The following is a 22,832-nucleotide window of genomic DNA, read 5'->3' as shown; positions in this document are numbered from 1 at the left end:
TTCAAGTAAGCAAAAAAGATGATTAAAGAATGTTTAGGTATCTAACTCGTTTAAGAGCCTGATCATTATATTTAAATTTCTTTTCCTCTAACTAGATCTTAATAGGGGTGGCTTTTTGAGATGTAGAATTAAAAGAAGAAAAATGACTTTTTAATAAATAAAACTACCCATATTTTTAATGAAGGACATGTAAAATTCTCTTTGTTCCCTCACACATTAACATGCCCAAACCAAAACAGTCTCAAAAACCAAAGTCTATTTTTAACTCACAGCTCCATTTGTTGCCTTCGCCAATGAAAATGTTCCCCATTCACAACTCAGTATTTAACTGATTAGTCTACAGAAGAAAGCTTGTAGCTCCATAACTGATAATAAGGTTGATGAAAAAACATGTAAATAAAAAATGGTCCAATATAAACACTTCAGTAAACGGAGAATGAAACTACTCTTCTTATGAGCCCTACAGGGGAGGGTGGGGTATAAATCTAATGAATGAATGAATGAATGAATGAATGAATGAATGAATGAATGAATGAATGAATGAATGAATGAATGAATGAATGAATGAATGAATGAATGAATGAATGAATGCCTTGAAAACATGGGACAAAAATGAATAGTTTTATACAGAAATAGGCCTGAACTAAATTTCTTAACTAAAAAGGCTGCAGAAGCATAATTGGCTGCAGAGAGAGTATAATCTCTTTCCTTGGAGGATTCACAAAAAAACAGATATGCATTTGTCAAGGATATTTAGGTGTGCAATAGCCTTACTTGGAATTAGGGAATTGATCAGATGAACAACTGGAGCCCTTCCAACTCTATGATTCCAGAACACTGACAGATGAGGCTCTAATTTCATCCCTACATCTTTGCCAGATGTTACATCCTCTACAGACTAAAACAGAATAAGGTGAAGCCACATTTACAAACCGATAGATACGTATTTGCCCAGCACTGTTGCAGATTTTAGATTCTGATGACATTATGGTTGTTAACCACAACGTGTCCACCACAAGCAAAGGAATACTGTTTCTGTGGAACAAGCAAGTTTGTATCTGTAGAAAAAAAGTCAATAATGCTAATATGAAGAGCTAAAATGGACATCAGAACAGCCACATCAGTCAACATCCATGATTTTGTTGTTACAAAGGTAACAGTTTCTAACCTAATCATATTTAACATTTTGCTTTCATGTCTAGCATAAAGGCTAAGATGAATTGAGGGCAGAGAGACCTCTTCTGGTTGTTTGGCATACTGGTAAAGTCTCACAGCACAGGCAAATCCTCAGTAGAATCACAGAAAATGTACATGGAGGTAACATGAGATAAAGAAACCTAAGTACCTCACATATAATCCAACAGCACACTAGAATTTCTTGCTCTTATTTGGGTCAAAAGATTTGCATAGGAAAATTCCTATTGCCTCAAAAAAGTTTTTACATGTTTTGAAAATATTACGATATTTATGCTTTATTTCACAGACAGGTTTGCTGAGCTGTTACTGACAGATTTCCTTCTTTCTCCCAAAGTCAGTGCAGACAAGCCAATCATATAACAATTAAAGTAGCTTATGCACATGGACTTGGACATATCCACTTACGGAAAGGCTCCACTGCTCTGGAATCAGAACTACATAATCTGAAAAGTACTATCCAAGATCACCTTGGTTCCACTTTATAGTGTACAAGCACAGATCTCTAATAACTTCAGAAATGAATCATCACTGAGCACACAGATGTTGACTCAGGTCACCAGGCAAACAAAACAATGTTGTACTGACCATGAGATGGTTTTATTTAAGTTTCTGTTCACTCCACTGTTTTACTGAAACTGTCAAGCCTGAGGCTTGTTTACAGTAACTGTAAGTAGAGCTGTACGTGCTCTGTATTATAAAAAAATAGCCCTGCATAATGAAAAGCTACATTTTGTAGCTTATGTAAACCCTAAGAGTAGAGAAAAAGAACGTTGTCCCAGACAAAGGTGACTGAAGGGGAGAGAGGTGCTCCAATCTTTAACATACAACAGGTGATTGAAAAACCTTGCTTTCTGTGCTTTGGGAAAGCATCTTAAATTCTGCAGCTATACCCAATCACAATATACATACACCTGCAAAACTGCATTTCCATTCTAAGCTCCTAACAGTGCAATGCTAAACAGAGTTGACGCTAATGGGCTTAGAAGGGTGTAATTCTTCTTAGGATTGCAAATGAACCCTGCTAATTCCACACTTCAGTGAAAAACTACATGTGTAGACAGCCTTACGGCCCCATTTAGGAGAAGGGAGGGAATCGCACTGTGGTAGCGGTGCATCCCCCGGTGGGCTTACCCCAGTGGAGGGGCAGAAATGCCAGCAGGTGGCCATTGCCGCACCCCATGGCACCTGGACACAGTGCCCAGTGCCGCAGCTGCGCTCCCACAATGCCACTAGCCGTGTTGGTACAGATGGGCCAGCCATGGAGGGGGGGGGGGACATTAGTCGGCTTCCATACAAGGTTTGCAGCAATTATGCCGTGGCCTTAGCCCTCGGACCTACAGCACCCTTTTGGGTGGCCAAATCCATAGAGCCCAAAGGAGGGCTCTCTAGTGGCAGGGGAGAAAGGTTTCTTTGTTGTTTGCCTCAAGAAAGTCCTCTTGGAGATGGTGGGGCAGCACCATTGTGGCGCCATGTCTCACTGCTGGGGCTTTGGATGGGGCTGTTAATCACAGAAGATTTGAAGCAGCTGGGACATTTGTCCTTTATTGTGTGAGATAATACCTACAAACTAGTTCCATCAAATCCAGCTTCCTTAACTAACAAGGTGAAATGACCAAAGATCCCAGCTGGCAAGTAACATCTAATAAGCTTTCTTATTTTGACACTGCTTATTTCTAGAAAGTGAGCATTTAACACACTTTAGTCCTTAAATTACTGGGAATAAATTCCATTGATGTTCATGGGACTGAATCGGATGTGATGCCCGATGCAAATGATAATCATATTTTACAAATTCAGAAGCATTGACCCATCATGATACAGAGGTCTTAACAATGTTCACTGTATCTACTGTGAACAATTCAGCATCCCCTTTGAACAAATGTACAAACTGAACATTTAGATATGAGAAAATAAAGACCATTACGCTATTTGCTCAATTCCACAATAGCCAATTATGAAAACATGTTTTGGTTCCAAGGACTAGATCCCAAAAACAGCAAGCATAGCAAGACTTGCAAAATGGATCTTTTCCCCTCCTGTTGCAGCCAATAAAACACCCTCCCCATCACAAACTCTGATCCCAAGAATCAGTGTCTCTCTCAGAGGAGAGGGGCATGAATTGGTCATATGGAGCAGAGGTAGGAAAAATATCATCCACCCACTCCTTCTCTGCCAATGGAAGTGCTTGCAGAACAGCACCTTTGGATTTGGCCTTGCGGTATATGACCTCTACTGAGTTAATTCTACCTGTCTCTGCATCTCTTCAGTCTGTCGCTGGGGTATGCTTTGCAGAATGTTATACATATCAGTCATCTTTTCTTCAGGTATCACTACAGAAGCTCTAAGGCAGGAACACAAAACAGAAAACAAGCAGAATTTTAGAAAATGATGCACATGAACATTTTAATAGGTCGAAGGTGTGGGGTTTCAGGTCCCCATGCACCAATGCCCAAAGTTTGGGCAATAAGAAGGAAGACCTTGAGCTTCTAATGCAGATAGAGGGATATGATTTAGTAGGCATTACAGAGACTTAGTGGGATGATTCCCATGAGTGGAATGTAGTAGTAGAGTTTGTGAAAGACTTCTTGACCAGGCTGAGGAAGGGGGATTTGCCTTCCTTGAGGAGCTTGACAGGGTATCCAAACAACATTACCTGGTAGCTATGGGTGATTTCAATTTCCATGGTGTGTGTAAATATCCAAACATCACAAAAGTTCCTGATCTGCTTGGCCAACAACTTCCTTTACCAAATGGTTAAAGAAGCTACAAAGGGTTCAGTCATACTCAACGTAATACTGGCCAACAGGCAAGAGATGGTAGGTGGGGTGAAGGTGGTTGGGACCTCAGGGGGAAGTGACCATGTCCTCTTAGAATTTTTTTCTGTGGGATGCCAATAGCTACATATTCCATTTTTTTTAGTAGGGTGAACTTTAATAAATTCAGAGGCATGGTGGAGAAGCAAATGTGGATGAACAGAAAACTCCATGATGACTTAAGGGAGAACTCCATGATGATCTAAGAGAGAAAAAAGAAATGTTCAAGAAACAGAGGCAAGGACATGCCTCTAAAGAAAAGCATTTGCTGGTTGTTATCCACTGCAGGACAGTCATCAGGGAGGTCAAAACTCAGTGAGCTGATGCTGTCCAGAGAGGCTTACTACAAGAAAAGCTTCTTCAGATATGTGAGGAGCAAACACAAAGCAAGAAAAGTGAAATGCCAACTGTTCAGTGAAAACAGAGAAACTTGGACAGAGGACAAGGAGAAAGAAGGAAGGTTAAATGCCTATTTTGTCTCAGGGTCAAGTCCCGGGAGAAGAGAACAGGCTCATCTAGAAATGGTGAAAGGCAAGGAATGGCATCCAGGCTGCTGGTTGACATGCACAGAGAGGTTGCTGACATGAACAGAGAGGTTGCTGACAGCCATGTGGCTGCACTGGATGAGTACAAATCCCCCATGCCAGATGATATGAATGCAAGAGCGCTCCAGGAACTTTCTAGAAAGTTTGAGGAGCCTTTTTCATCACCTTCCAGACTCTTGGAGGATGGGAGAGTGGAAGAAGGCAAATGTTATCCCAAATGTTTTTTTTTTAAAAAAGTAGGGGGGAGGCAGAACACCCCTGGAAACCAAAGTCCTGTCAGCCTGATCTGTCCTAAGGAAGATGCTGGAGCAGATTTTAAATGGATCAATCTGTGAGCATCTGAAGTGTCGTCAGTACTGATTTATCTCCCACAGGTCTTGCACCTTGTGTTTTTTTTTCTTGGATCGAGTAACAAGATTACTGGATTGAGGAAATGCTGTCACTGTTGTTTTCCTGAATTTCACTAAAGTTTCTGGCAGGGTTCCCCATGACATTCTGATGGGTAAATTACAGCATTGTGAACTGGACTCTAGGATAGTTGGGTGGATAGGAAACTGGTTGAGAGAACCATACTCAAAGAATGGTTGTCGATGGCATTTCATCTGAATGGAGGGAGCTGTCCAGTGGGGTGCCACAGGGCTCGCCTCTGGGCCCAGTGCTTTTCAATATTTTTTATAAACAATATGGATCAGGGGTTGGAGGGACTACTCATTCAATCTGCAGATGACAAAAAGTTGGGAAGAGCAGCAAACACACTGGAAGGCAGACATAATTCAACGAGATCCAAACAAGCTGGAAAAGTGGGTGAATTTGAACAAGATGCAATTCAACAAAGGTTAAGTGCCGAGTTCTACATCTGGGTAACAAAACTGAGAAACACAAACTGGATAGAAGATACACTTTTGAGTAGCAGTTTGTGTGAACAAGATTTTGGGGTACAGGTTGACTGCAAGTTAAATATGAGCAGCCATTGTGATGTTGAAGAGAAGAAGAGAAGAGTTTGGATTTATATCCCCCCTTCTCTCCTGCAGGAGACTCAAAGAGGCTTACAATCTCCTTGCCCTTTCCCCCTCACAACAAACACCCTGTGAGGTAGGTGGGGCTGAGAGAGCTCCGAGAAGCTGTGACTAGCCCAAGGTCACCCAGCTGGCGTGTGTGGGAGTGTACAGGCTAATCTGAATTCCCCAGATAAGTCTCCACAGCTCAGGCGGCAGAGCTGGGAATCAAACCCGGTTCCTCCAGATTAGATACACGAGCTCTTAACCTCCTACGCCACTGCTGACCAAAAAAAGGGTAATGTGATCCTGGGGTGTATGCATAATGTTCAAATCGCAATATGTCATAGTCCCGCTATACACTGCATTGGTCAGACTGCACCTGGAGTATTATGAGCAATTTCTGAAGGCCTCACTTCAAAAAAGCGGTGGACAGAAAAGAGTGGGTACAGAGGAGAGAGACAAGGATGATCGGGGCCTGGAGACCAAGTACTATGAACAAAGGCTGAAGAACTTGGAAATGTTTAGTCTGGAGAAGAGGAGATTGAGGGGAACATGATTGCTCTCTTCAAGTATCTGAAGGGCTGTCACTTAGAGAAGGAACTGTTCCTGTTGGCAGCAGAGAAAAGGACTTGCAATAATAGGTTTAAATTATGGGCAGAAAGATACTAGCTAGATACTAGGGGGAAAATTCCCAGTAAGAGTTGTTCAACAGTTGAATTGACTAAATTGGGGGGTGGGGGTGAGCCTTCCCTTACAGGGAGTCTTTAAACAGTGGCTGGACAAACACTCGTCAGGGATGCTCTAGCCAGAACCTGCACTGAACAGAGGGTTGGATGACGGCCCCTTCCAGTTCTATGATTCCATGTTGATCTATTTGCACCACCAATCCTCCTTGGGCAGCAATGTGTTTCAGAGAAAAGCAAATAGGTTTCCAAATTGGCTAATTAATCAGTTACATTAAATTGAAACACTTTGTGTGGAGCCAGACTGATAAGCCCAACTTGGGAAAGGGGCAAGGGGAATGGACATACAGAGAACTAGTAAATAGAATGGTAATGACTGGTCACAGTCCACCCTCCCCACATATATTGTAACAGCATATAAATATAATACTTTGCCCACCCCATGCCCATACCATAAATGCATTTCAGGAGTTTTAGAGCTCTGTGATAACTCTGTGTACTCACACAGGGTACAAACAACACATAGCGAAACTACAGAAAATATACCTTTTCCAGTCCAGAACTTCAGAGAAAGGCAGAATATAAGAGTCAGCTATGATAACAGGGATGCATCCAGCCTGAAGTACATCACTCAGCACAGCTTGTCCCAAGCGGGCAGCCCGCAAAACCACACAAAATGTAGCTTCCTGTTAACAAAAGGCATCAAAAATAGACAAAATTAGGAAATTTATTTCTGTAATATAAACAACTCCCTCACTAACTCTGGTGATAACCCATTCTGCACCTGGTATAGTGGTTAAGAGCGTGAGGTAGTGGTTAAGAGCAGCAGACTCTAATTTGGAGAACCAGGTTGATTCCCCACATGAGTGGCAGACTTTCATCTGGTGAAGTGGATGTTTTTCTCCACTCCTACACACAAAGCCCGCTGGGTGACCTTGAACTAGTCACAGTTCTTCAGAACTCTCTCAGCCCCAACAACCTCACAAGGTGTCTGTTGTGGAGAGAAGAATGGAAGGAGTTTGTTAGCCCCTTTGAGTTTTCTTACAGGACAGAAATGTGGGACACAAATCCAAAAATGTTTTCTGCTAGTTCATTTATCATTTTCTCCAGGGAAATTGATCTTTGCCAACTGAAGATCAGTTATAATATCTCTAGCCCCCACTTGGAGGCTGGTAACCCAGTTTCCATGGAGTAAATGACTATTTTGAATGGTCAAGTCTATGGCATTACACTTTTCAGAGGCCCCTCGGTTCTTCAAATCCCAGCTTCCCCAGGCTCCACCCTCAAATTTCCAGGAATTTGCCAATCTGGAACTGACAACTATAAGGGGAAGTGATCTCTGTAGGTGGGAGATCCATTGTTATGCTGAGTGAGCCACTGCTGCTGTGGGGAGGGGGAAGAAGCAGGTGGGCAGCAGACAGTGCAGCTGCTGCTGCTGTAGGAGGGGTGGGAGGAAGTCGGTAGGAGACCACGTAACAGCCAATCTACCTTTATCTGCTCCTCTGTATTAGGCTTTCCCTCTTCCCTCCCCTCTTACTGGCAGCCTCTACCTTGGAAAAGTGTGGCGCAAATGTGCAGTACTAGCCACTAGACTTATGGGATGGCACTTATCTTATCCCCACACTATTTTTCCTCCTGGCAATCCCACATCCTTTCTTTTTTTATTGCCTTGTTCTCACTTTATCAGCCACTCAGACACTTATCTGCCTCTCATCTTCAGCTATATTTATTTATTTACTTCATTCAGGTGGGAACCTTACCCCACAGTGGGGACCAGAGCAGATTACATTATTCTCTTCTCTTTTTATCCCCAGAAAACCTTACAAGGCAGGTTAGGCTGGAAGTATGTGACTGGTCCAAAATCAACCAAGAGTTTCCGCAACAAGATGTAAGTCAGGTCGTATGAAATCCCACACAGGCTGCCTCAAGGCCTAGGGGAAACCCAGGTGACAGAAATCTGCCCCCTTAGAGAAGATGACTGCTTTGAAGAGGGATTCTATTGCATTATAATCAGCTGAGACCTCTCCCCTCCTTAAATGCTTCCTTCCTCAAACTCCACAACAGAATCTCCAGCAATATACCAACTGGGAGCTAGCAACCCTAGTGAAGTCTGGCTCTGTTAAGTAAATCCTCAAAGCCCAAAAATAAACTGGGAAAGGACTGCCGCCACCCCCTTTACTGACAGAACCAACTCTAGAATCCATGGTTGTGTAGCAACAGTTACTGAAGGAATCAGTTGCTTAAAGCTACAAATGCTCCTTTTGCTATTTTTGGGTTTTTTAATTCCCCAATGTATCTGTTTTAGATTTCACATTTTTCTGCAAACCTGAGGCCCTCTCCAGGTTTGTAAAAAGATCTCTTTTGCCTGTTCACACCTCCAGTCACCAGATTTAAGTATCCATAGATTTGCCCACTTCACTATCAATATATAGGAAAGTGGGAGGCCTGCAAGATTTGCAGGAGGGCAGAATCCCATCCTGCTCCTATCACAGTTCCCAGCCCCACCTTAAGCCTGACTCAGAGTAGTTCCTTGCATTCTCCACTGCCAAACCTACAATCTCTCCTGGAGTGCTCCAACATGGCACCTGGAGTAGCTCTGAAGCGGCACCCAGCCCAGAACCTCTCCTGGCATCTGCTGTCACTGTGGCTGAGCCTGGCATCTTTCCCAGCATCTGCTGCTGCTGCAGGCACAGAGCCACTCCCACTGTCCACCACTGCAGAAGCCAGGCCCTGAGCAGCTTCTGGCATCCTTAGTCATGGCAGCCATGCTTGGACTGGATTTCTGAAGTGGTATTTTTCAGAATTTCATTCCCATAAATTTACAAAAAAAATCTGCTTAGTGTCTATATGATCCCAATGTAGGTATCTGCAGATGAGATATATACATAACTACTAGATATACAGATAAAGAACAGAAGTTGTTTGCACCTCTTGCACTAATGGAAAAAAACTTTGGAAAATATTCTGTTTAACTCAGGTTAAGGGGCTAGAACGAGCATTTTCTTAACATATCGCCACACAAGAGCTCTAGTGCACACAGAAATCATCTGGTGGATCCCAACTGGTGGCTAGAACTATGCAAGTACACTTAAGTGTTGCTACTTTGGGGCTTTTGGAGAGGCTGGCCGCAGATCGGCTGCCCCCTCATGATGCCCCCACCATATTTATGCCATCTCCGGCAGGGCCTTTATATTGGTTCTATCTTTGGCACTGCTGGCCCCCTGCTGGCCTTAAGATTGGGGACCACCAACATGGGTTTTTAGATTGTTGTTGGAACTGTTATGCTGCTTGCTGAATTTTACGGATTTTAGATGTGTTTTTAAGTACTTATTATTATATATTGTTGTTGTGAACCACATAGAGTCCTTTGGGGATGAGGCAGTCTGTGAAATCTAAAGTAATAAATAAACAAACAAAGAAATAAACAAACAAAGCTTAATTTTGAAGATACAGCTATTGCTTTTTTATTACAAGTTGCCATTGAGATCCATCAGTTGTGTCTAACACCTTTTTCCTAACCTTAGCAAAGACTCATTAACATTTACCATCAAAGCACACCTAACACAAATTAATCCCCTAGGCTGCCTGATTTCCTGCTAGTTTTGAATAAATTCACCTGCTTGCTAAAAACCCAGCCAACTCCTCACCTGGCAAATAATAAGGTGCTCTTTTTTTCCTATTCATCTGCACTTAAGGCTGAAAATCAAATTCAAGAGAGAAGCTGCATGAAACTCCCTCCTCATCTACCACTTAAGCATTAGATGTTTGACAGTTATTGTGATGATAGTGGGAGATACTGACTTGTGAGAGCCAGGGTATCACAGCAATCACTACTTTTGGCTCGTATGGGGGAAACTCAGGTTCAGATTCTCACTGTGTCATGAATACTTTTGGAAAGCCACGTCTCCCCCATGAATCCTGCCTAACTGGGTTGTCGTGAGAGTGCAGTAAGGTAAATTCCTCAGTATCGTCTTGAGTTCGGGAGGGGCGGACGGGAATTCTGCCTTCCAAAAACACACATATTTCAAACACTAGATGGTATGTATTTGCTTTGCAAGTTAGGTAGTAGTGTATGATATGGCACCAAAGAGCATCCTGGAACTGACAGCAAACACAGTTCTCAAATTACAGTGTGTACAAACTGCAGAACACAACTTATGGTACAATGTACAACATGTACACTAGATCTTTTTTTTGGGAGAACACACAAAGACAGCTTACCTGAAGTATCTGAGGATAATAAAAAACTTGATTCTTGTAGCAACGTTTACGAATGAAAGGGATTCCCTCGGAGAGATTAGTACATTTATCCAGGATCAACACAGATTCCACATTCTCAGCTTGAAGAGCCTCCAAGTCAGAACGGTATTCAGGATGAAGAGCCATTTGAGAGGACAAGAGGAAGTACCTGCGAGGACTGAAGAAGACCACAATAATAAATGGACAAATCCAACAATGTACTCACTAAATAACATAAAATGTGCTTCCCCTTTATGCTAATGCAGAACTGGTGCTAAGCTCATAGACCTGTACTATACATTTTTTTCTTTTCCTCCAAATTTTGGGATGTTAGCAATGTGATGATATGGGACACCATCACGTATCATATATACAGTAATGATCCCTACAGGAATTCAGACAAGCTGTACGACCAGTAACAGTAGTAGTTACTAGAAGTTAAATGAGAAGTCTAATGTGCTTGAATCCTTAATAGATATGGGTAAGGCAAGTCTGATGCTAAACATGTGTAGCCAGGAGTCAGTTCCACTGAATTCAATGAGAGTAACTTCCAAGTAAGTGCAAACAGGGCTGCATCATTATACATCCTTATTTGAACCAAGTTCCACTAAAATAAATGGTATGCTTCCCAGTAAATACTGAAAAGACAGTCATAAAAATTGCACTGGAAAGCACCAAAATGACATATACTTTAAAAACAATCCTTGTATCTTATTAAAAAGTGACAGTTTGTTCTGAGGGCCCAGAATAAACCTTCTGTAGCAGGAGAGGCAGCATAAGCTATATTTCTTCTTGATGAACACTGCTCGACTAACATAGCAGATATGCACCAAACTCCCCCAAATTCTACATCTCGATACAATGCAATGTTGCTACTAATGCAGAAAAAAGAGAACTTGGTACCAAAGCACAAGCAAAGATTGGTGACAAGAATGTTACACAATGTATGTGACTAGCTTGTAAAAGGAAAATTCAATCTCTGGTTTCAGTGATGGTTTCATAGATTCAAAAGCAATGTTGCAGTTTAAGTTCCACAGCCGTATTCTGAAGAGTCATATGGTTGTTCTACAGAGTTCAGCAGCTTACCTTATTTGGGGCTGGAAAGGAGAGGTGAGTGAGTTAACAGTCCTGCCTTTCAATATAGGAAGCTGACTTACACCAAATCAGGTCACTGGTTTGCTTTGCCCAATGTTCTCTACTGGAAATTGTTCTACATGGGCTCTTTCCTGTCATGAATCAGTCCCTGGGTAACGAGGACGTAGAGCCTGAAGACACTGTGGATCCAGAACTGGTTCCTCACAAGGAGGTGCAGGCAACAGAGCTAGCCTCAAGCCTTTCCTTGCAAGCCAAGGCAGAGTCTGATGCCATGCAACTGGGAGAGCCATCAGGAACCTCAACTGAGCTGAGTAACAAGCCAACTGCACAAAGGAGGCAAAAATAGAGGCTGCAGCTACAGAGTAAAAAAAGAAGTGCTCGTACTGCTGCTTGGTAGAGCAGAAGGTTCTGTGACCTGGAAAGATCTGCATCCAAGGAGGACTACATCTCTGCATGAGCCTGGCCCCATTAGCAGGGGTGTCTTACTTAAGCCGTCTTGGGCTCAGCTCTGTCTGGGTGCAGCAAGTGTATTTGACTGAGAAGCACCATGCACTTGGTCTTCCCAGCTTCTCTAAACTCTGGCTCTCAGCCTGCCTGCCTGGATCTCCGGCCTGTGTTGACTCTGGACCATCTGACTATGCCTTTGCTTACCACGTACCTTGATCTTGGACTGCTTGATCATGCCTTGGCTGACATCTGCTGGCAGAACACTACCCTGGAGCTCTGAGAGAATGAACCTGAATGCAGAGCATGTACTCTAAAACTATGATTTGAGTCCTCCACATAAGGAGCCAGGTAATCTTTATGTTATGCATGTCTTCCAGTATGTGGTAGGCACAATCAAGGACACACCTACAACTTTCAAGGACATTGTTCTCAATAATTTTATTACAAACAACCTGAAACATATCCTACATATAAAGTGAACAATAAATGTAGCTCCATTGACAGAATAGGTCTTTCTTGTATTCCCATCTCACTACAAATGCTCAGGAACTGCATGCAACCCAATGTAGGAGGTTGCATTTCAAATGAGGAGACAGGGAAAATCATGGACTCCACCTTTTGCAAACAGGCATCCTTTGGATCCAGCACATTATTATTACACTATTAATAAGTATTAATCTTCTCTCATCTTTTCATGCATAGCTTGGCATCCTGGCACTGCCCCTTCAAAAAAGGTTCTGTGTGTTTTTTTGTTCATGTATGGGTTCATGGAAAGTTCTCCCCTCCCAGCAGCAAATCCATCCTTGAAGCGTCCCACTCCAAGCTTCAGGGAGTAAAGGTACAAGGTGGAGATTTGTCTTTTTATGGACATTTTCAGAAGATTACCTTGCATACAGTGGTGGGATTCAAAAATTTTAACAACAGGTTCCGATGGTGGTGGGATACAAACAGTCGCGTAGTGCCAAACGGAGCAGGGTGGGGTACAACATGGCGAGGGCATGGTCTGGGCGTTCTGGGTGAAGGGATTTCCAGAGCAGGGTGGGCGGTACTGCAGCAGGGGCACTGGGCAAAATCTCCCCACTCCACCCCAATGCCACCTGAGTAGACAGTTTTGCAAAACGGAGCCAAGCACTGAGCAAAAACTCCTCTCCCCATCCCCATGCCACCAGGGTAGAAAGATTTGCCCACCGAAACCAAACACCGGCCAAATTCTGCACTTTCCATTCCCATGCCACCAGGGGTGAAAGATTTTGCCCACAGAGAACCAAACACTGGCCAAATTCTGCACTCTACTCCATCCCATGCCACCACCAGGGTAGAAAGATTTGCCCCACAGAGAGCCAAACACTGGCCAAATTCTGCACTCTCTCCATCCCATGCCACCCCAAGGGTAGAAAGGTTGCCCACAGAAGCCAAACACTGGCCAAATTCTGCACTCCCCATCCCCAGCATTATTGCAATGCCAGGGTAGAGAAGATTTACCCACAGGGAAACCAAACACTGGCCCAAATTCCTGCACTCCTCCATTTCCCATGCCACCAAGGGGTAGGAAAGATTTGCCCACTAGGAGAACCGAAGCATGACCAAATTCTGCACTTTTCCATTCCCATTGCCACTGGGGTAAGAAGGATTTGCCCACAGGAAGCCAAACACTTCTAGCCCAAGGTCTGCACTCTCAAACATTCCCATGCCACAGGGTAGAAAGATTTGCCCACAGGGGAGCCAAACACTGGCCAAACTCTGCCCTCCCATCCCCATGCCACCAGGGGTGAAAGATTTGCCCACAGAGAAGCACAAACCCTGGGGCCAAGATTCTGCCTCCCCATCCCCATGCACCACCAGGATAGAGAAGATTTGCCCACAGAGAACCAAAACACTGGCCAAATTCTGCCCTCCCCATCCCCAGCCACCCACAAGGGTAGAGCCGTTTTAACAAAAAAAGCAGTTACTTACTTTAATAGCCAGGAGGAACAGGCTGGAATTGATTTTGTGGTGTTCCTGCTCTCCTACCTAAGGCAGGGGTCAGGGGAACCCGTGGCTCATGAGGAGCCGCTTGCGGCTCTTCCACCGCTTTGTTCTGCTTTGGCTCCATGGCCCGGGCCGCGGGCCACATCTTAAGCCCGCTGACGGCCAGATCTTCGAACTGCCCGTGGAAAGCTTACCTCCTGCCCGTAGCCCGCTGCTTGCAGGCAGGCTGACTCCAGCGTGACGGCCGGATCCGTGCAGAAGTGGAAAGCTTTACCTCCCTGCCCGCCCGCTGCCCCGGCCCAGGCGGCGCTCCCAGCGGCGACGGCCAGGTGAGCAGCCGTCCCCACATCTTACGCCCGCCCTGCAGAAGCGAAGTACAGGCGGGCGCCGGTGGCGGCCAGGCCGTGCCGTGAGCCCCACCTCCTGCCAGCCCGGCTGCTTGCATGGGGTGGAATTGCCTTTGTCCAGCGGCGGTCAGGCTGTGAACCGCCGTCCCCATCGCTTAGCCGCCCTGCAGGAGCAGGCGGGACCTCGCCCAGGAGCCCGGCCAGGCGGATGCCATTAGGCTTTACCTCCCTGCCAGGCGGGTACTCTCCCGGCGGCGGCCAGATCGCCGACGCCGTCCCCATCTTTGCCTGCCCTGCAGGAAGCAGAAGCGAGCGCATCTCTGCCACAGCCGGCCAGGCGGTGCCGTGAGCTTTACCTCCCTGCCGCCCCACTTTGCTTACGGGAGTGGAAGTGCTGTCCCAGCCTGACGGTCGAGGTCCAGTGCCGGTATCCCCATCGCCGCCCGCCCTGCAGGAAGCAGAGGCGGCTCTTCCGCCTTAAGGCCCGGCCAGGCGTTGCCGTAGGCTTTACCTGCCAGGCGGGTGCACCAGCCCGGCCAGAATGAGCCGCCGATCCCCATCTTTACCTGCCCTGCGAAGCAGAAGCAGGCGCATCTACTGCCACCGCAGCCCGGCCAGGCCGCCGTTGCCGTAGGCTTTACCTCCCTGCCAGCCCCACTGCTTGCGGGGTGGGTGCTGTCCAGCTGGCGGCGGTCCAGGCCGAACGCTTGTCCCCATCTTCACCACGCCCTGCAGGAAGCAGAAGTGACGCATTTCGCCCAAGGCCCGGCCCAGGCGGTGCTACGTCAAACTTTACCTCCTGCCAGGCGGAGTGCTCTCCGGCGGCGGCCAGGCCGAATCTGAGCGCCGTCCTCATGCTTTCGCACCTGTACGTCCCCATCTTACCTCTCACCCCAAGGCGGCCCAGGCGTTACCGTGTCTTTACCTCACTGCCCGCCCGCTGCTTGTGGGGGCGGGCGTCTGGTGATCCAATGACGTGACCGAGCAGCGAAGACCCATCTTAGCCCGCCACCTGCGAAGCGGCGGGCATATCGCCAGCGGCCCGGCCACGAAGGCGTGCGTCAGGCTTTACCTCCTACCCCCACGCTTGCTTGGCCGGGCGGGTGCTCTCCAGCGGCCGGTGGGCGAGCCGCCATCCCCATCTTTGCCATGCAGGAAGCAGAGTGAGCGCATCGCCAGCGGCCCGGCCAGTCTTCCGTGCCGTGGGCTTTACCTCCTACCCGCTACTGCTTGCGGGGTGGGGCATCTGGCAGCTGACGGCCAGAGCCGAGCCGCCCGATCCCCATCTTCCAGCACCTCTCGCCCGTCCCCATCTTGGCACCCCTCTGCGCCCAAGGCCGGCCAGGCGCGTTGCCGTGGGCACCTGCTGCCAGCCCGGCGCTGCTTGGCCAGGCGGACGGTGATCGGTCCAGCTGACGGCCAAGCCGGAATCGAGCCGCCCGGATTATCTTAGCCATGCCCGCTCACGGGGAAGACAGGGGCTGCATCTCCGCCCAGCGGGAATGTGCCGTGGAAGCTTTAACTCCTGCCCCGCTGCTTGTGGGGCGAAGGTGCTCTCCGTGAGCCGTCAGGGCCGAGCACGCCATCCCCATCTTTGCCCAGCCTGCAGAAGCAGGGCGGGCGCTATCGCCAGCGGCGGCCAGAATAATGCGGTGAGCTTTACCTCCCTACCTGCCCGCTGCTTGCCCGGGCGGGCGTATCTCCAGCGGACGGCCAGGCGATCCCCCGCCGCACCCGGCTTTGCCCCACCCTGCAGGGAAGCAGGGCAGGCAGCATCTCTTACCAGCGGCCCGGCGAAGATCGTTACCGTGGGCTTTACCTCCTGCCATACAGATTTGCTGCCCAGGCGGGCACTCTCCAGCGGCCGGCTAAGCCGAACCGCCCGAGGCCATCTTTGACCATTATCTGCCCATGCAGAGCGAAGCGGGAAAGCAGCGCACCCACCTCGCCAGCGACGCCTGGGCCTGCATTGCGTGGCTTTGCAACTTGCCAGCCCGGCTGCTTGCCAGCCCGAATGACCGCTGGTCCCCATCTTTGCCCGCCCTGCGAGATTAACCCAGAGGCGAGGCGCATCCCTGCGCCAGCGGCTGCCCGGCCAGGCTGCAGCCCTTGAGTCTTTATGTGCTGCCAGCCCGGCGCTGCTTAGGCGGGTGCTTCCTCCGGTGGCCAGCCAGGCCGGTGCAGCCCGGAGTCCCATCGCTCGCCATGCGCCCGCGTCATCCACTGCGCCCGAGGCAGGCCGGAATTGCCGGCGCCGTGGGGCTTTACCTCCTGCCAGCCCACGCTGCTTTAGCGAGCTTCTTGGCGGCCCGACCAGACCGAGCTGAGCCGCCAGGCCCATCTTAGCCCATGCCTGCAGGTGGCAGGGGCGGGCGCGTAATCAGCCAGCGGCCGGCCAGATGCCGTGCGTGGGCTTTACCTCCTGCCCGCCCGCTGCTTGCGGGGCAGGGGTGAAATCTCCAGCTGACCCGGCTAGGCCAGGCGAACTCCACCGCAGACCCATCTTAACGCCTGCCCTGCGGGGAAGCAAGATTTGCCCACAGAGGCCAAACACTTGGCCAAATTCTGCACTCCCCATCCCATTACCACAAAGGGTAGAGCGTTTGCAACAAAGCAGGGGTGGAGGCATCTCTCGCCATGGAGGGAGGGGAGGGGGAGGGGAGGGGGATTAATCATTAACAGACTTGCTGGGTCAGTTGAAGTTGAAGTTAATCATTAACTGGCAGTTTGCAGAACTGAGGAAGATTTATCAAAGGAGTTGAAGTTAATCTTTAACAACAGGTTCGCCGGAACTGAAGAAAATGTAACAACCGGTTCCGGTTCTATCGAACCGGTGCGAACCGGCTGCATCCCACCTCTGCTTGCATACCTATTATTGATTTTATAACTGTAAATCTAACAAAATGGAATTAAAACCTCATTTCGGCTCTCCAAAAAGAATAAGAGTTATACCATGCATCAACACAGGTGCAGCTAAGTACCAGAAATGCCAGTAGTCTGAGTTAAGCGGCATAATATTGAAGTCATTCATTTTTGAAAAAATCCTGCAATTCAATGCTGCCTACGACTAAAAGGCGAGATCAACTTGGAACACAAAAGTTAGTATTTAGAAGAACAGCAAGCCAAATAGAATTTTAATGTTATTTCTCTCATTCACAACTCAGACTTCAGAGCAGACAGTCCTTATTATAATCTGTCCTGAACTTTTGGCAATGAAGTGGCTTCGATGAGCAAACAAAACTACACTTTGGACTTACTATGAAAGTGACTTCTCTTCAGCGGGGCGAAGTCATCCAGGCTGGCTAGGTCACACTTCCTTTGCTCAGGTAGGGCTATGCAATTTTTTTGCAAGCACTCCTCTAGAAGAGGGCTGAGCCTCTCCAGACATCCCAAAGCCCAGTAGATTTTCTAGCCTTACCAGTTGTACACTTCCCTCTTATTTCCAATCATACTTAAGGGTGGGTTCTGGATGACTTCACCCCACAGTGACTTCTTCACTCTGGCAAACAAATCTAGTACATCTTACAATTGCTTGGAACAGGGGTAGGAAACCTGCGGCTCTCCAGATGTTCAGGAACTACAATTCCCATCAGCCCAATTGGCCATGCTGACAGAGGCTGATGGGAATTGTAGTTCCTGAACATCTGGAGAGCCGTAGGTTCCCTACCCCTGGCTTGGAATGTCTCCGGATTCAGGGGCCACTCTCTTGGCCTAGAGCCGTGGTGGCGAACCTTTGGCACTCCAGATGTTATAGACTACAATTCCCAGCAGCCCCTGCCAGCATGGCCAATTGGCCATGCTGGCAGGGGCTACTGGGAATTGTAGTCCATAACATCTGGAGTGCCAAAGGTTCGCCACCACTGGCCTAGAGTCAACTGGATGAGCCAATCTGCCAGTGTTGTTCTCTGCCCATACATGATCTGCCTTCAAGCTTGCTAGATTGTGTTGTGCCCAACTGAACATTAGGAGGGTTTCCTGATGTAGAACCCTGGTGCCACCCTATCTGTTTATGTGGGACTTTAAATCATATTGTTGGTTCTCAGTAGGACACAGCAGCTCCTGAGGAGATGTGCAAAAGTTAGCAGGCCCTTCCTGGCCGCCCTCAGCCCTGGCCAGTTTATACTGAAGCAGCTCTCTATTTTTGACCAGTGCCCTTAAGATACTTGGTTCTCGTAGAGAGCTCCCCAGCCCATCTTGCTCACTCCTGTCATTACCAAAATATTAAATGGACTCAGATGCGATTTGACCGTCCACCACTCCAGATCCTTTCTCAAGCCTTCTCAAATCTTGACATTCTTGTATCTTTTCCTAAAGATCTGTTGCTGGAAGGGGAGCAGTTTCTACTGGAGGCATGGGGTGTGCAATACTGTCCACAAAACTAGGTCTATTGTCGAGATGAGGGGACCCAATATTGAAGCCAGATCCACCAGGTCTGCCTAAAATCTTCTGCACAGATCTTGGATCACCTTATGGATCTTTCTCTGTTTTTCCTCAGGTAGGAAGACTCTTCTCATTTCTGTGTTCACTCTGGCCCTAGGTGGATGAGGTCCCGGGTTGGAACCAAGTGGCTCTTGTCCCAGTTTATCAGGAACCCATGGTCTTGGTGGAGCCGGTGATTTGGGTATCTCTCCTCAAGGTATCTTCTGAAGATAACCTGATCAACACATCTCCTCAGTATGGGTAGATGTGCACTCCCCCAATGCCAAGGAGTGCTATGACAGTGATCAAGACCTCAGAAAAAAACTCTGGGGGCTGAAGAGAGTCCAAAGGGCATGGCCTTGCCTTGGTAGTGTTGTTCCCCCACAGAGAAGCATATAAAATAATAGAGGCAGGATGAATAGGCATGTGGAAGTAAGCCTCCTTGAGATCCAAAGAGGAAATGAGATCTCTATTCCAGAGAGAATGCAAGACAGAACATAGAAATTCCATTTGAAATTTCTTTTTCTTGGCCCAGCAATTGAGGCTCTCAAGTTGAGTATAGCCCTCTGGTCCCCTGATTTCTTCAGGATTAGGAAAATTAGGAATTACACTCCCTGGAACCTCTGAGCTTTGGGAACTTCCTCTATCATCCCAATCTGAAGAAGGTGCTGGACCACTTTCAAGAGAAGTAGTCACTTCTACAGGGATGTGGAGAGTGGAGAGAGACAGTGGTGCAGTGGTGAGGAGAATTCTAACCAGTAACCATGCTGAATGATTCTCAAAACCCACAAATCTATGACAAATTGCTACCAAATTTTTGCAAAGTTCAGCAGCTAACACTCGATGGTGGAGTCAGATGGAGGAAGATTTGGCCCCTTGGGGCATCTCCTGACACTGCTGGTTGTAGGGACTGCTCTGGCCACTGGCCATATAAGGCTGGGATCTACTGGACCTGGATTTCTAGTTTTCTCTGGTTCCTGATTGCTGTCTATAGGAATGAAAGCAAGAGTAGGTTTTCCCTTTATATTTGCCCCTGGCTGGAAATGAGGAGGAGAAGAGTGTAGCCTTCTTTTTTTTAGTCTCAACCAGGACCTTGCTCAAGGTAGAATCCTCACACAGGAGTTGCCGCACAAACTTTTCAGTGGCCAGAATGGCCTTGTTCAGCCTTTCAGTTTTTCAACCAAAGTTTTCTTCTAACAAATACATTAGAAGCCTGGGCCCACACCCAGAATTGGATCATGTCTAAGGAAGCATCAGTGGCAAACTGAGCCATCCTTTGGATTTTTAGGAGTGATCTAAAGGTAAGGGGATAAAGTCCTACAGTAGATTATTGGTCCAAATGATGACGGCTATAGTGAACTTTGAGAGGAATGCTGATGCCCTGATGCCAAGGGAGGATTCCTATTATGGATTTTTGATGGCAATTTTGTTATTTCTATCCAAGAGGTTCTTTAAGACATTTTCCCCATAGGATGACCCCAGAATGCAAGGTTACAACAGGTGTGTCAGCAAATGGCACCTTTAGAGCCTTCATTGTTTGCCGGGTCAGTGTATAAAACCAAGACTAAGGAGTTGCTTCCAGTGGAAGATCGTTCCCCTTTCAGAACCTTATACAACACACTTGGGAAAGGGCAACTCTCAATGGATTTGGAAGGCTGCTTGAATCCTCTGCTGTCTAGCTTGGGGGACGGCTGGCATAGCTTTCTTCTCCTTCTCTATCTGACAGCTCAATGTAGCCACAATTTTTAGAAGGCTCTGAAAAGGATTAGTATGGAAAAGCCTGCTCAAGTCATTTTGGGTATCTGAATCTTTGGCAGACCACTCACCCTCCTCCCATAGGTATGGAGGACCTGACAGATAGGAAGTCCTCCCTATCTACGTCGCTGTGGGGTCTTTTGGATGGCTTATCGGGCAGAGGCTGCTTGGATCTTTTGGTGTCCTGACTGGAGGAGACAGAAACAGTCTCATCATCCACAATTCTCTCACAGTCCTCCTCAGAAGCAGATAGCGCTGTTTCCTGCCTGCTTCATTTCTTAATGGGAAGAAATTTGTGAGCTCCCTCTGGTGAAAAAGGATCACATAAGCCTGTGAGTGTGGCCATTATCGCAGCTGAATTCCTATGGATGTGGCCCCATTGTCTCATTGTGGGGTTGATCTCCCCCTGTAAGGGTCCTATGATCCACAGCAGCCACCAAAGTGATAAATTCCAGTCCATGTTCACACATTGGAGAAAGGGTGGGAAAAGAGCCACGCTCACCATGTTTGGGGCCACAAACTGTTGAGGAAGCACCCAATTTTGGTGCTGAAAGAATGGGGGAAGGTCCTGGATGATAGTACCTGCTCCCACACCCCAGCTCAGCTCTAGGGAAAGTTTCCCACCATTTTGGAGGCCTTCTTCTCTTTCATGGTGAGTTAAGAAAATTCTTATCTCATATACAGGCTAGGAGTTGGAAGAAGCACCTGGCTCGAACAACAGGGCTATTCAGAATAGAGAGGCTCAGTCTCCTTTGCCAAAAGTCCTTGCAAAAAACTGCATAGCCCTGCCTGAGCAAAGGAGGCAGGACCTAACTAGCCTGCGTGACTATAGCCCCCTGAAGTAGAAACACAGTCTTATGTTGTTTTTCAAGTAACAACAGCATGCCAGCAGATGGCACTCTACTACCATGACATCTCATCTACAGCTTGTTATTTTTTAAACAAACTTAAAAAGCACTCAAACTCGAGGGTAATTCCACTGGATTATGAAATCTAGGGGTAGCTGTGCTTGCCTATTGCAGAAAATCAGGTCTTATGGCAACTTAGACAAACAGTTTTGCAGAATGAGCTTTTATGCATTAGAAACTATCCCATTACATTACATTACACACAAGGACATTGTTTTAAAAAACACAGGTAAACAGTAAGTCAAAAGCCAATGAAATCCAAGAAGTCCAATCTATGAGATCTGCCTCCCGCCCTTTCCTGACTGGAGTCTGGCTCAGGGCAGCTAACAACATAAAAAATTAAATCAATTATAATACATAACACAATTAAAAAGCTGATCAATTAAAATCCTTCCCCAGTGCCCCAATTATTTCATTTCATTCACATTACCCAGGTTGTCCAACCAAGGAGAGAGGGACATAATGAAAAAAGAGAACACAGGTATGTCTATGCAAAGTTCATATGCATATAAGAAAAGTATTGTTAACATCTTCAAATAGGCCAAATTTATCCAAAGCAGTATGAAAACATAAATAATACAAGGCCTGGGTTGGATTCCTTCCATCAGCAGAAATTACCACTGGATCCAAGCCAGACACTTCTGAACGTTCTCATATACATCTGTTCCAAATTTGCCTTAAACAACTGGAAAATCCACACATCAAGGGGATTTATAGTTGGTCAACTTGTAATAAGTTCGAGGTGCTCCTTAATATACATGTGAAGACTCGCACCACTCAGCCATGGAACATTTAGAATTAAGAAACCAGGCAGAACTGATGTCACACAGTATTTGTGGATTTGTCTTGAGTTAATCAAGAGATGACTGTAGCATTCCTCCCTTTTCTGTACCCCTCAGCTCTTGTAAAGCAAATCTCCCAAAAGAATTGTGCTCAGTTGCCCCTAACAAGAAAGCAACCCTCTCAACTGAATGTACACATTAGCCTTTCATAGAACAGACATCTTGTATGCAGTTACCCACAAAGTTGCAGTGTTCCGGTGGTGAGATTCAAATAATTTAACAACTGGTTGTTTACAAGCACCATTTTAACAACCGGTTCTGCCGAAATGGTGCGAACCTGCTGAATCCCACCACTGCTCCTATGCCCAACTTGTTTCTAGGTTTTGTAATAGTTATTCCAAAGCAAAATGTCCTTTCAAGCAGTGACAAGGGACAGAAACAATAAAATCTTGAGAAACATTCCTTCACTTAACTTGCTGACAAGCTGGCTTTCTTTTCACCATTTCACTGTGAGATTCTATGGCATTCTACATAAGAAACGTCTTTGTACTGAATCAGATCATTGGTCCACCTGACTCAAGACTGCTGATTCTGCCAGTCACTCTCCAAGGTCTCTTCCAGCAACTACGACCTGGG

The 22,832-nt window shown here is 46.8% G+C and overlaps 1 protein-coding gene across 1 annotated transcript in view; it reads right to left on the bottom strand.

Moving 5' to 3' along the window:
• The window catches only part of EXT2 (exostosin glycosyltransferase 2), a 117,383-nt gene that overhangs the window by 82,702 nt on the left and 11,849 nt on the right, over positions 1–22,832 (bottom strand). The window contains exons 6-8 of the mRNA XM_048484592.1: positions 10,458–10,653; positions 6,783–6,922; positions 3,445–3,538 (exon numbers count right to left, since the gene is read on the bottom strand). Of these exons, the coding sequence (XP_048340549.1) occupies positions 3,445–3,538; positions 6,783–6,922; positions 10,458–10,653 (430 nt within the window). The remainder of the gene's footprint in view (positions 1–3,444; positions 3,539–6,782; positions 6,923–10,457; positions 10,654–22,832) is intronic.

The sequence above is a fragment of the Sphaerodactylus townsendi genome, linkage group LG02 (assembly GCF_021028975.2).
Source record: "Sphaerodactylus townsendi isolate TG3544 linkage group LG02, MPM_Stown_v2.3, whole genome shotgun sequence".
Classification (NCBI taxonomy): domain Eukaryota; kingdom Metazoa; phylum Chordata; class Lepidosauria; order Squamata; family Sphaerodactylidae; genus Sphaerodactylus; species Sphaerodactylus townsendi.
The sequence above is the reverse complement of the archived record's forward strand: the minus strand, read 5'-3'. Positions and strand labels throughout refer to the sequence as shown.